At 54.9% G+C, this 13,562-nt stretch overlaps 1 protein-coding gene across 3 annotated transcripts in view; it reads right to left on the reverse strand.

The window, feature by feature from the left end:
- INCENP (inner centromere protein) overlaps nucleotides 1-13,562 on the reverse strand; it is a 23,448-nt gene continuing 9,886 nt past the window's right edge. For 2 of the 3 annotated variants that reach the window (XM_074231311.1, XM_074231308.1), the window contains exons 6-18: nucleotides 13,351-13,393; nucleotides 13,110-13,218; nucleotides 12,209-12,260; nucleotides 11,560-11,680; nucleotides 11,348-11,479; nucleotides 8,535-8,644; nucleotides 8,283-8,400; nucleotides 8,052-8,171; nucleotides 7,387-7,568; nucleotides 5,146-5,224; nucleotides 4,889-5,038; nucleotides 3,414-3,564; nucleotides 4-2,604 (exon numbers count right to left, since the gene is read on the reverse strand). In XM_074231311.1, the coding sequence (XP_074087412.1) occupies nucleotides 2,390-2,604; nucleotides 3,414-3,564; nucleotides 4,889-5,038; nucleotides 5,146-5,224; nucleotides 7,387-7,568; nucleotides 8,052-8,171; nucleotides 8,283-8,400; nucleotides 8,535-8,644; nucleotides 11,348-11,479; nucleotides 11,560-11,680; nucleotides 12,209-12,260; nucleotides 13,110-13,218; nucleotides 13,351-13,393 (1,582 nt within the window). In that variant the 3' untranslated portion in view covers nucleotides 4-2,389. Of the gene's footprint in view, nucleotides 2,605-3,413; nucleotides 3,565-4,888; nucleotides 5,039-5,145; nucleotides 5,225-7,386; nucleotides 7,569-8,051; nucleotides 8,172-8,282; nucleotides 8,401-8,534; nucleotides 8,645-11,347; nucleotides 11,480-11,559; nucleotides 11,681-12,208; nucleotides 12,261-13,109; nucleotides 13,219-13,350; nucleotides 13,394-13,562 lie in introns of all 3 variants that reach the window. The other variant, XM_074231309.1, reaches the window with a different exon arrangement.

The following is a 13,562-nucleotide window of genomic DNA, read 5'->3' on the forward strand; positions in this document are numbered from 1 at the left end:
TCAGATCAGGATCTTGAAGATTTAATGGCCCAAAGACTCTAGCTTCTGGGATAATCACAATTTGGCAAAAACCGATAGGACCCACATCTTGCACCCTATACCGAGATATCACTAAACGGGGGACAGGATTTAGACATAAAAGGTCATGTCATAAGCCAATTAGGATCATAAAGAATAGTTTATCTATCAGATCTATGGAGAGAATTTATAACCAAATGAGATAATTTTGATTAAACTGAAGTTTTTGCACCAACAAAAACAATGCCACCAAGACAAAGTAAGATGGTTAACAATTTTTTTCAGCCGGTGTTTCTGATAAAGGCCTTATTTCTAAAGCAGAGAACTGAAAGACAAGTCAAAGAGTATAAAGCAGTTTTCAGATGAAGAAATTAAAGCTATCTATAGACATATGAAAAAATGCAAATTAAAACAACCAAGGCACCTCACACCTCTCGATTGGCCAATATTTCAGAAAAGGGAAATGGAAGGGATGTGGTTCAACTGGTATATCACACTACATTGCTGGGAGTGTGAACTGATCCTTTCTGGAGAGCAATCTGGACCAACACCCAAAAGACAGTAGAACTGTGCGTACCCTTTAATCCAGGTCTGTGACCCAGAGGTTAAAAGGGGGAAAAAACAGACAAGTACAAAAACATTTAAAGCAGAACTTTTTGTAATGGCAAAGAACTGGACATCGAAGGGATATTCACTCACCAATTGAGGAATGACTGAACACATCGTGGTATGAGATGTGACATCACATGAACTGCTGCCGAGTGAAGTGAGCAGCACCAGAACACGGTACACATGATAGCAATGTTGTGACCAATTATTCGATTTCCCCCCTTAGCAATACAATGATTCCAAAAGACTTGTGATGAGAAATGCCAACCACACCCAGCCCATGGAGGCTGAATGCAGATCAAAGCATACCATTTGCATGGATTTTTCATTTCTTGTGATTTTTTCCCTTCTGTTGTTTCTTCTTCCACAACAAGCTAATGTGGAAATGTTTACATGATTGCACACATCTAACCTCTATCAGATTGCTTGGGCAGAGGGCCTGAGAGAAAGGGAAGATGAACAAGTCTGCAACACGAAATCTTATACAAAATGAATTTTGAAAACCGTTACACAAAATTGGCAAAAATAAACATTTACCAAAAAATATTTAGAACTATTAAAAAGAATTTAATGGGATCACAGAACCAGAGCTATAAGGGACTTCAGAAGTTCTCTGGTCCGGTCCCCTCATTTTACATATGGGGAAACTGAGTCCAAGAGGTGATATTTAATGTCTCAAGACATAGGCAGCCAGCAGCATCTGGTCTGGTACTTGGCAGATAAAAGCTAGGTGCTATGATGCCCATTTTACAAAAGTGGAGGTTCAGATCAAGAGACTTGCCCAGGGTCACCCAGCTAGTGTGCATCTGCAGCTTGGAGTCCATTAGACTTCCGTTCCAACCCTGCCTCAGCCATGTACTCGTGTAAGTGGCTCTGGGCAGGTCACTTCACTGCTGCCTGCCTTGGTTTCCTCATCTGAAACAAGGGGATCGTGACAGCTCCCACTCCTCCAGGATGTGGTGAGGATACAATGAGACAACCTTTGCCAGCAACATAAAGACTGGAGCTGCTCTAAGTGTTCCTGTCATTGAGGTTGGGGGTATTTACCCCTCCCCTGACAGCACACAGGGCACTGCTAAGTTTAGATGCTGCAGCCAGATGCCGGCTCCTTGGGATCCAGGCTCTCGACAAGATGCAAAGAGGTTCTGCCCATCCCACTGAACCTGGGTGCCCACTTACCCTGTGGCCAATTCTAGGCCCCTCAGACATACACACAGCCCAGCTTGGGCCAGAGGAGCCTTAGACCATAGGATAGGGAGAGCAGAGTTGGGAGGGGTCTTAGGACACAGATCAGAAAGGCAGAGTTGGACAGAGGCGGTGGTCTCACCCCATGTCCCAGCCAGGCCAGACTTCAGAGCTCCTGGATTGAGTCCCAAGCCCTTTCCCGACAGCAAGAAGTCCACATCACACCCCAGGGAATACATTTTATTAATCTACCCTTAAAACCTCCGACGGCTGCCTGGAGCTAGCCATCTTGCATTTCAGGACAGGAGGGGGGCTGCTGGCTTGGCCAGGTGGGCACTGTTGAGCCTCGCTCTTCCTCGAGCTCACCCACAGCTACTCAGGGTCTCAGTCTCTGCTGCCCCAAGGCCCAGCTCCCCCTGCGGCCAGGCAGCCCTGGTTCCAGAAAGGCCTTTGGCTCCAAGCTCACCTTTTGTTTGCCTACACTAAAAAAAAAAAACAAAACACCTCATTCTTAAAGAAAACATATACAGTCACTTTGAATCCATAGGACAGCCAAGGGGGTTGCCCTACCCCCTACTTAGGTCTTCTTCAGGCCATAGGGCAGGCCCACAAAGGGCCTGGACCCTGGAAGTGGCGGGGAATGCCAGACAGCAGAGCTGGTGCGCTTGTGGTAACGCGGTTTACTCTTGTTGAAAATGTCCTCAAGCCTCGGACTGAGGATGGTCCCGAAGAGCTGGTCGATGTCAGGTGGTTGGTAGTACTGGCGGATGACGGCCTGGCTGAGCTGTGTCCCTAGGGCAGGAGAGTCAGGGGTGACATCAGAACGGGGGGTCCCAAGGAAATGCCACCCATGTCCTGATGACTCCCCCTCAAGGCCACTCCAATCCTTCCCGTCTTTCCTCAAGCCTCCTACCACCCCGTCCCAACCACCCTCCCAGCTGACTCAGCTCCTCCTCCTCTGCCTCCTCTTCCCAAACTTCCCAGGTGCCTCAATCTCAGCCCTTTCTGTCTCCTCCAGGGGCAGCCTCCCCTCCCAACTTCCTGGCTGCATCTCTCCTCCCCTTTCCTCTGCTAAACCTTTAAAAATCTGGACTTACTGCCCTACCCTCTGCCTTCAGCTCTTGGAACCTGGCTTCCAAACTCAACATTCTACCACTGACTGTCCCCAGTGATCTCCTAATGGTCATCCTTCTGATGGCAGCCCTAGGCCCCTTCCTCAATTCTGGTCCTTCTCTGCTTCTTTTGAGGTGTCCAGACCAGGCCCAAAGCCCATAGGGGAACCCCAGGGCTAGATCCTGGGCCCCCTTCTTACTCTCTTTTTCCTCTGGTGACCCCATCAGTCACCCCCAAGCCTCTCCTCTCATCTCCATCCCCCTTGCTCTGTTATCTGGCTCTTCACTCCATTTCCACCTTCTCTGACCCCTGCCTTGAGTCTTGCCCCACTCCCACCCACCAAGCCTAGGGCGCTCTAGATCAGCCTTGCAAGAAAGCCCAAGCTTCATCATCTGCCCCTGCTGGCCTTTCTGGACTGGTCAGACCCTACAGGCCATTCCAATGGATAAGATGGCGATAACTGTTTAAGAGGTGGGCTCCATATTTACCATTGGCCCAAGAAGGAATCGGCTTTCGGGGCTGGGTCTCATCATCTGTGGAGTCGTCACTATTCAGATCCATCCCGTAGTTGTCTGGATTGATTTTAGGGCCTGCCTTGGGGCCCTGGGGAGTCATTTCATAAGAGTTGCAAACTGGAGACTGAAGAAGAAAGGAGACTCGATCTGTTCCTAGCTCTGGGTTGCCAGCGATGATGCAGTCCAAGCCCTCTCCCCACCCCAACCCGACTAAGGCGGTGGACTGAGACCCAGACTCCGCCTCTCTGGGCTGGGTTTCTTTTTTTTTTTTTGCAAGGCAATGGGGTTAAGTGTTTTGCCCAAGGCCACACAGCTAGGTAATTATTAAGTGTCTGAGGCCGGATTTGAACTCAGGTACTCCTGACTCCAGGGCCGGTGCTCTACCCACTGTGCCACCTAGCTGCCCTGAGCTGGGTTCAGTAAAAGGTGAACCTTTCACTCTGCCTCTAACACAAGGTTGAGGAGAGGAGGTCAGGGTCCTGTGCCTGGCAGAGCCCGAAGGCTCCTCTCCTCCCAAGGTCAGGGGTCAGCATTAACTCCTCATGGACCATGAGCCTGATTTCTGAGGACAGTGAGGGAAGAGGAAGAGGTCTCCTCTCCATTTGTTAGCTCAACCCCTCTGAGGGGTGGTCTGCTGACAATGTCAGTAAATAGAAACCAGGGGTCTGTCCTGCTGCTGCTCGCACAGGACCAAGGCTTTCCCTCTGCCCTGGATGCTCCTTCTCCTCTGAGGTCACAGAATGGGGGGGAGGTTCAGAGTTTGAGAGCTGGCAGGGACCTTGAGTCCCTCCACCCATCCATTTTGGGGTCCAGAGAAGCTAAGAGGTCACCCAATGACTGCTCCCCATTGACTGCTGAACCCTAACCTGGCATTCAGAGTTGTATTAGCCCCCCCACACTGGTCTCATCCATTTCGACATCTCCTGGTGCAGAGCCTGCCAGCTCATCAAGAGGAATTTTCAATTGCCACTCTGCAAGGGGGAAGGTGTGGCAAGACAGCCACACCGGGGGAAGGACCCAGTGTGGGTCAGCTGAATGATGTGGCCCCTGAGGAAGCCAGGGGCGAATGCCCCGGAGAGGCAGATGGACTGCTTACAAATATGAGAAGGTGCTGGGGCTTGGCCGAGCATTGCTCCGAGACATGGAGTCAGGAGAGAAGCCCAAGGTAACACCTGGGGTCTGTCTCTACCTCCATCAGGGTGGGGAGCAGGAGAGGTCACAAGAGGTTGGCAGAACCAGGGACAATGGGGGAACCTTCATAGAGAGCTGTCCAAAAAATGCAATCCACCGGCTTAGCAAGCAATGGGCTCCCTGTCCAAACATAAGCTGAATGACCACTCGTCCTGAGCATTGGAAAAGGACCCAGGGTGGGCTTGGATCCCATCTCTCTATGCTCTGGGCGGGTCGTATGGCCTTGCCGGCTAAGAGGGGCAGGCAGTGGAGCTCACCTGCACGTCCACTGTCACATTCAAGAATTTGTTACTGGCTGTGGGGGCAGCCAAGGTGGCCCCCTTGGCCTTCTTCTGCTCCTCCTGCAGTTTCTTCTCCTGCTCCTCCTGCAGTTTCTTTCGTTCTTGCTCTTGGCGCTGACGCTCCTCCTGGGGCCAACACAGCATGTGTGGGTGAGCCCTGAACACCCCCTACCCCACCCCTGAGGTCCAGTCCAGCTCCCGCCCGGCACCTCACCCGCTTCCCGGCACCTTACCCGCTTCCTCTTCTCCTCCAGCTCCCTCTGCAATCGCTCCTTCTGAAGCCGCAGGGCTTTCTCCTTCTCCTGGCGTTCCCTAAAAACCAAGTGCCAGTCACCAGCAGGAAGGGGGTCCAGAGGGCTAAGCTGACCCCACCCCTGCAGCCACTTGGGCCACCATCCCCTGGGCTTCACACACACTCCTCTACATGCTGGCAGCAACAGATCAAGGAAATGTAAAGGGGAGGAGCCCCCCCATCAGGAAGGAAGTCCCCCGAGGGCAGGGCTAAAAGCTCAACGATCTGAACTCTGCTTCCAAGGATGTCCCCAACCCTCCTCCTGCCAGGAGGAAAGGGGGATGCAGGCCTCTCTCTAGCACCGAGCTCCCCCCAGAAGACCCCTCCCCAGGCCTCAAGCAGTGTTTGACCTCAGGAGACAGTTTTGAAACCAAATGACATGGTCAAAATAAGAGAAGCATAAATACACATGTGGGCACCTGGGGGCCATTCCCTATCTGGACCACACCAGGAATTTCACTGGAGAGGATCCTGGCATGGGAACTGCCCCATCCAATGTAGGTGGGATCCTATGTTATATGAAGTCAGTCGAAGGAGCCCCCTTTGCCACATCCCCCTCCGTTCCCTAGAGCCTCTGTCTCCACCTCTGACAGTTCAGCTCTATAGCTGCTGCCCCTCCCAGAATGCTGTGGGGTCTCCTCAAGGAACCAAAGGATCAGGCACAGACTGGAGGGCCTTTAAGAGCAGAGAGGACTTTCAACTATTCCTGATGAAAAGCCAGAGTGAGGGGAAACTTTGAAATGCGGACACAGAAACCTAGAAGGATGAGAACCCTGTGTGAAGGGCACCAAGGTCTCTGCCAGCTGGGCAGTCAGACCCCTCAGCCCCGGCAAGGTCAGGACTAAGGGGCACACAGGATCAATCCTCATTCCAATAAATGACTCAAGTGAGAAGTGGAGGGGCAGTGGCCAGGACCAGCCTCATCCTACTCCAGGGCCCGGGCAACACAAGATCTTATGCCCATGTGGAGTGTTGCCAGCTAAGGACACAGTGACCTGCCCAATCTCCTGGAGGACCTGGGGGGGGGGGGGTGGCAGGGCAGAGAGAAGGTTAATTAGAGCAGGGTGGTCTCGGCACAGAGCAGAAAAGCGAGTGAGCGAATGTGGCTGGAGAACCCAAGGGGACATCTGAAGCAAGGACCAGGACCCCAAATTGGTGAAAAGACAGAAACTTCACCTTCCCTGGCCCTGATCTGCAGCTGGAGCAGGTGAAAGTGGAGAGGCCCAACCACAAGAGGGAGCTGGAAGCTCCTCACATGTGGCAGATGCATCTCTACCAAAGAGGAAACACTGACTGAGCGCAGGAGGCAAGAAACAACCAGGTTGGGGCAGCTAGGTGGTACAGTGGATAGAGCAGTGGCCCTGGAGTCAGGAGGACCTGAGTTCAAATCTGACCTCAGACACTTAGTAATTACCTAGCTGTGTGGCCTTGGGCAAGCCACTTAACCCCATTGCCTTGCAAACAACAAAAAACAAACCAAGAAATGACCAGGATTCAAGGACCAGGTTGAGGAAAGTGGTGCCCCTGGGGGCTGGGGCAGCAGGTGAGGAGCCCATCTGTCTGAGACAGGATACATAAATAGAACCCGGCCCTTGCTGGAGCTTGAATCCTGCTGCCAATAGTGGCAACCTGTGTTCTGAGCACCAAGGTGCCTGAACCTTGGTTTCCTTATCTGCCAATGCACCCTCTGAAAAGTGCCAAGAGACCATAAAGAGATTGGTTGAGCTGCCTGTGCCAGGGAGAGCAGACCAAGATGTGCCAGTCACCCCAGGAAGGCACTGTGCCAAGTGGGAGAGAGCGGGATCCTCACTCACCTGTCAAAAGCTGAGGATGGCAGCCTGATGGGGGGAAGATGGGGGGCAAGACCCAGGACAGGGAAGAGTGAAGCTGAATAGGGTCTGTCTGGGGCACAGATTCTCTGATCCCCTCCGCCCCCCACGGCAAGCACTATTCCCACATGGCTGCCCAAAGACCCCCCCCCAGAAGAAGCTGAGTCTTGGAGGGGGAAAGAGAGTGAATGATGGAGGCCTGGGGCTCCCTGCACCTCAGAGCAGACCCCTGCCCCCACTGCCCAAGCAAAGCTCCTACTCACAGACACACACACACACACTCATATGAGACACAAAGACACATACTCATGTAGTGAGTGTACAGTATCTACGGACACACACCCCCGCCTCACCGCTCAGCCTGCAGCCTCTCCTGCTCCCGCTTCTTCTCCATCTCCCTCTCCAGGGCCAGCTGCTGCTCCCGCTGCTTCTGCTGCTCCACAATCCTGCGCGCCTCAGCCATCTTGCGCAGACGCTCCTGTTCCTCCTCCTTCTTCTTCTGCAGCTGCTCCTGGTACCTGCGCTCTTCTTCTTCCTGGAGGCAGGACGGAAGGGGTGCCAGTCAGGGGGTGGGCAGGCTAGAGCACTGTTGGGGTCTTGCCGTCTGAGGAGCAGCCAGAGGGCTGGTCTGGATCCGGACCTGGCAGGCCTCTCAGCCTCAGATCCCCCTCTGTAAAATGAGAGGCTGCCCTCAATGGCCCTTCCATCTCAAAACTGTCCTTGCTGAATCCCAAAGGGGACAGGCAAGCTGCCCACATGTTTGACTGCCAGGCCAAAGAGCCCTTGGGCTCAGCCCCCACCCAGAAAGCCACAGCCAGGGAGAGAGAACGTGCACCCCAGAAGGAGGCCTCCTCTTCCTGGTACCCAAGGCAGGGGGTCTTTCTCCCTGGTCCCCCCCCCCAATACCAAGAAGGAATGAGGATGACAACAATAGTTGCTTGGCTCAAGTTCTCTACCTTTTCCTCGCTAACCATTCTGGGCTCAACAGCGGCTAGGCCCCACGGCCAGCCCCCCTCACCTGCTGGAGCCTCTTCTGCCTCTTTGCTTCCTCTTCCTGCTTCCGCCTCCACTCAGCCTCCTCCAGCTTCTTAGCTGCTGCCTTCCGGGCCTTTTCCTCTGCTAGTCGTTCCTCCTTTGCCTGTGAGGACCCCCACCCAAGCTGGCTGGGTCACCTCAGGTCAGGGCTTGGGCCCACTCATTCTGACCAGGGATCCCTCCCCAACTCCCAGGACCAGAGGCCACCACTGACCTTCTCATTCTTCTCCAGCTGAGCCAGCTTCTGTTCAATGCGCTTCTTCTTTTCTACCTCTAATTGCTCTGCCCGCTCGCGGGCCTGCAGGACCTTTCGGAGGCGCTCTTCTCGTTTCCTGGGAGGCACGAGGAGGAATGACCGTGTCAGCGGACTTGTTGAGCTTCCCCATCCTCTTCCTCCTCCCGCCCCCTCTAGGGGTGCCCCCCCAGAGGCCGGGGTGATGGAGGCGGGTAGAGGCCAAACACTCACATCTTCACCTCCTCCAGGCGCCGCCGCTTGTCCTCGTCCACCTTCTGCTTTCTCAGCAGCTCAGCCTCCTCCTTCTTCTTCAGGTTCTCCAGCCGCTGCCGCTCTTTCTCCTGAAGACATAAGAGCTGGCCAGGTGAGGCAGAGGTGTGGATGTTTCCCCCTCCCTAGGGTCAGCCCCAGCTGCCTTTCCATGTGCTGGAATGAACATCACCGACACAGACACGTGTGGCCCATGCTCCCATCAGTGGATGCCCCACCTCCTGCCAGCATGGCCTCAGACCACTGCCTCCCCGCTTGTCATCTGTAACATGGGCTCCTTGTCCTTTACCTATATCCCCCCCGCAGCGGTTGTACAGAAACCATTCTGGGACATCTACAGACCACCACTTCTCCAGGCAGAAAGCCCTCTTTAGGAAATGACAACCCCCCAGGTGATGGCGGGTTGGGCTCGGCCTCAGGCCACCAGAAGCACCTGAGCTCAGGAGAGGAGCTTGCCATTGCCCTCCCAGCTCGACTGTGCCAACTGGCGGGTTTGGGGTACAATTGATTAACTGAGTCTGTCCTTCAATCTTGAAGAGGACCAGGACATCGAGGATGTCCTGCCATGACAAGCAGGTGAACTGGATGGAGTGCGGGGGCTGTGCTAAGTCCCTGGCCTCAGTTTCTCCTCCAGAGCATCTAGGTCCATGGCCAGACATAGCCTAGAGGCAGTGGAGATCTTGGTCTTTTAAGGCCAGGTCTTTCCAGGTCACAGTTTGATGGAGACCCCCCCCCCCAATCCAGTGACGAGGTTAGGGGAGAGAGAGATGAGGAAGAGGCCAAGAATGACCACTGCCAAGAAAAAACTAAGCTGGGGGCGTGGCCCTCAGGGATTCTCCGCAGTAAAGCTCTTTAGAAAGAGAAGCAGTGGAGCAGCTAGGTGGTGCAGTGGATAGAGCACCAGCCCTGGAGTCAGGAGGACCTAAGTTCAAATCCTGTCTCAGACACATAATAATGACCTAGCTGTGTGGCCTTGGGCAAGCCACTTCACCCTACGCAAAAACAAAAAACCCCAAAAACAAAAACAAAAAACCCCAAAAACAACCCCCCCTAAAAAAACAGCAGCAAGGGACCTCTTGTACACAGTCTCAAAAAAATATGCATCTGGGAGGGGAAGAGCCTTGGGATTTTTGGCAGAGAGGAAGCATTTTAGGGATGATCGATAAAACAATTTCCTTTAAAATTCAGATTTGGCCAGTTCTCATCAAATCGAATTTCTCAAACCCCCTTCAAATATATAAACCAAAAGGCTTTTCTGAAAGGATTCGACACTGGACTGCTCTAGGCTGTGGCTCCTGACAGCTCATTTAAATGACAGACTTGGGGGGAGGCACAAAAGAGGCGGGTGTCCCATCTGTACCAATGACGTCTGGGTCCCAGTCTCAGCAAGCTGCTCAAGCCTCTACAATGACCGTGACCTGCCTGTGAGGGGTGAAGGGTCTTCCCTGGGAGGCCAAGGCCTTCAGATGCAGAGGGAGACCCTCGGCCACAAGACCTGGCTCCCCTCTCCTCTGGGCCTGAAGCTCACTGGGCTGTTATGGGGACAAAGGGCCAGGACATCCCCCTGATTCCATTGCTCCCCTCCCTCCAGGCTTCTTCATGTTCTCCCAAACACTCCAAGGCAGACCTGGCTCTCTTTCCTGGACATGAGTGATGACCCTGAACTTTCTCAAGGAGACCCTGATTTCAGCCCTCCGATACCAAGCTCCCAGTACCCCGGGGAAGGCATGGCCGCAGTGTAACCCCCAGCACAAAGTTAGGGAGGCAGCTGGACCACCCGCCTACTTCCTAGGCTACTTTCCTGACTCCCAGAGGTTGATGACAATCACTGGACCATTCTCTGCCCGAGACTCAGGTCAGCTAGATTTCTAAAACCAGGTTTCCTTTTCCTTCCCTCTGCCCCTTTGGTCCCCTCCCCCCCATCTCATGGAGCCAGAGAGCGTATTCAAAGGCTGAACTACAAGTGGGGGGGTCTGATCTCTTTCATCTTGGAGACTCTGGGAATCAGGAAGTTTCCTTTGAAAATAGTCTTTCCTGCTAATGACACTAGGTCAGTTCTACCATCAAGTGGGGGGGGGGGGCACTGTCAGCCCCCACTGAGCCACAGGCTGGAGGTCAATTTGTTTCTTTCTTGGCAAAAGCCTAGGATTGGGGCCTGGAGATCCAGGGGGGTCGGGAGTGTGTCGTGGGGGCTGACAGTGCAAAGGGTGTGTCCCCGTCGACTGCTCTGCTGGGCCTGCACGGACTGACTGGGGTCCCTGAAGAGCACCTCGACCTCTTGGGACCCCTTCCCCCAGGGAGTTAATCTGCTGGCACAGACCCAAAGTTAGTGTGTGAACAAGTGATGCTAGCAGGTCAGGAAGCGTGGTCCACTAGGAGGGTGAGGTTGCATGGCTACGGTACTAAGATGGGGGTGGGGGTGACTATGGTACTAAAATGGGAGGGATGGGTGGGCTACTTACGACAAAACTGCCCTGTGTAAAGGAGACAAGAGGAAAACCTGCATTAACTCCTCCATCTCCTCCTCCCCAGCTATAAGTGACCCCTCCCTGAGGCCTCTGGCTGCCCTGACCAAGGGTTGGTCCCTGGAGGGCTGATCCAGGGCAGGGTCCACCTGCCTCCCTGACCTCCGCCCCCACTCCAAGCTAAGCAGAGTCCCTCACACTGTTGTTCAATTAAGCCAATTTCCTCCGTTCTTCACCTGGGCCTGAGAGTCAGGCTTGCCCACCCTCACTGGCGCCCATCCCAGCCTCCACTCCGACCCCAACCCTGACCTTGGCATCCATGTGGTGTGGCGTGTTGCGCTTGATGAAAGACTTCATCACGCTGCGGCCCGCCGAGGTTGGCGTCATGAGCATCTGGTTCTTCTGCACCGTATGCAGGAAGGTCCGTAAGGGCCGTACCACCTGCCGAGGGAGATCCAAGGGTGAGGGCTGCAGGTGGAGGTGGCGGTAGGTGTGGGGAACAGAGCGCCTCCCTGCCTTACCTTGCTGGGTGGGCAGACGGGGGAAGGAGTCTTGTTTCTGGGAGGGGTGAGCGTCTCCGCATCCACATGGTCCCCGTTCTCATCCAGCTCATTGACCGCCTGCTTGTAGCTCCTCTTCCGCCTGCGAGGAGCAGAAGCAGAGCCCATGGGCGCCCCTCATTCTCAGGCCCTGCCAAGGGAGGAGGCTCTGGCTTCCTCCCCACTGCTTTCCACACCTTGTGGGGCCTCTAGCTCTGGGCTCAGCCCAGGGACAAAGCAGAATGGCTTTGGCCTGCCCTCATGGGGCTCATGACCATCTTCCCAGCTCTACCCCCTCGATGGGCTCACATTCCACCCAGGAGAGAACATGAAGCTAAGTCAGGAAACCACTGAGCATGGGGGGCTCACTCAGTGACTCCCCTTGGCCACCCCCAGTCTCAGGAAGGGAGTGCCTCCAATCAGCCATTTTACTGATAAGGAAACCAAAGCCCAGAAGTCAACACCACCACTGTCCTTGCCCCAGCCCCACTCAGCAGAGATTTTGGATGGGCAAGACCCTGTGTCTGTCAGATCGGGCCAGGCAGGGCTAAGAGATCCGGGATCTCAGCCTGACTGGGATACCTGCTGGAGCTTTAGGGTTTGGGGTGCCCTCGGGTTCCCTGTCTCCTACCTGACACTCTGAGGCGGTTCCTTAGGCTCTTCCATCTGCTCCACCTTGATCTCTGAGGAGGGAAGGGGACAAATGAGGCCGGCCTCACTCAGGGCCTCTCCTGCCCTCTTCAGATCCTTGCCACAGATTAGGACACAAAGGAAGCTGACACGGAGATGGCCAAGGAAGAAACAGGTCCAAGGAGATGAATGGCCCAAGGATCCACCCGCAGGACCCCATGAGACAGGGAGCAGTCACCCTCTGGAGCCAAGGCATAGACAAACCTCCCAGTCAGTGAGGCGGCCAGCCTGGGCTGACCACAGGGCTGCTCCGTCCTCAGGGGCCATTCCCCATTTCCTCCCAAGGCAGAGCTCCCTTAAACACCATTCCACCCTCCTAACCCAGTTGCAGCACCCCTAGTGGTCACCTCCCGCTCAGATCCAACCCACACCTTCCTTGGCCTAGGGATCTTTCCTCATCTGCCCCCAATGCTGTAGTGACAACCTGGAGCTTCCCCTGGGCGGGGCCCATGGAGCCTGGCAGTCAGTTGCTCAGCCCAGGCTGCCAGCCCGTCCCCAGTGTTGGGGTTAGCATTGCCATCCTCCTCCTCCTCCACTTCCCCCCCTTGCCCTCCTGATATCACAATTGCCAAAACTAAGCTTTTCCCAAGGGGCCTGAGACACCACTGGGTTTCTCCTGCCCTGTCAGCAGGTCTCCCCATGATGAGCTCCTCGTGGTTGAGCCTGGAGGACAGCCTCTCAGGAGTAGCTGTTCTGATGACCCTCACTTTAGAAATGAGGACTGGGGGTGGGGGTTGACAAGGCAGCAGGGACACATCCTGGGTCCCCGGCACAGAGGCTGCCAAGAATCCCTGGGCTGGAACTCCGGGCATTTTGGCCTCCTGCCCCAGAGAAAGCCTCACCATCATTGCCATCCACTTGGCTCCCAGACTCTGGCTGGGCCCTCGGGGTGCTGATGGCGATCTTGTTGGCATTCCGAGGGCGCAGGGTCCTCCTGGTGCCCTCTGGCACCTGTGGGCAAGTGCAGAGTGTTGGGCTTCATCCTGGCCCGGTCCTCCTCCCTGCTCTGGGACAGCCCCAGAGCAGGTGGCCAGAGGCCCCTCCAACCCGAGGACCAGTCCCTCTCCCTGGAGCCCCACTTACCTCCTGCTTGGCTTCGGGCACACTCTCCATCTCTTTCTCTGAGCTAAAAGGAAAGAGAGAAAGCTTGGAGAATGACAGCCTGACCCCCAAACACCAGGGTGGGGGAAGAACCCTGCAGGGCTGGTGCTTCTGCCCCCCTACCCCTGAAGCTCCATGGTCTCCACCCATCTCTGGGCCTAGGAAAAACTGGCAGCAGGCAGGGGGCAACTTCA

The sequence above is a fragment of the Macrotis lagotis genome, chromosome 3 (assembly GCF_037893015.1).
Source record: "Macrotis lagotis isolate mMagLag1 chromosome 3, bilby.v1.9.chrom.fasta, whole genome shotgun sequence".
In the NCBI taxonomy this organism is placed as follows: Eukaryota; Metazoa; Chordata; class Mammalia; order Peramelemorphia; family Peramelidae; genus Macrotis; species Macrotis lagotis.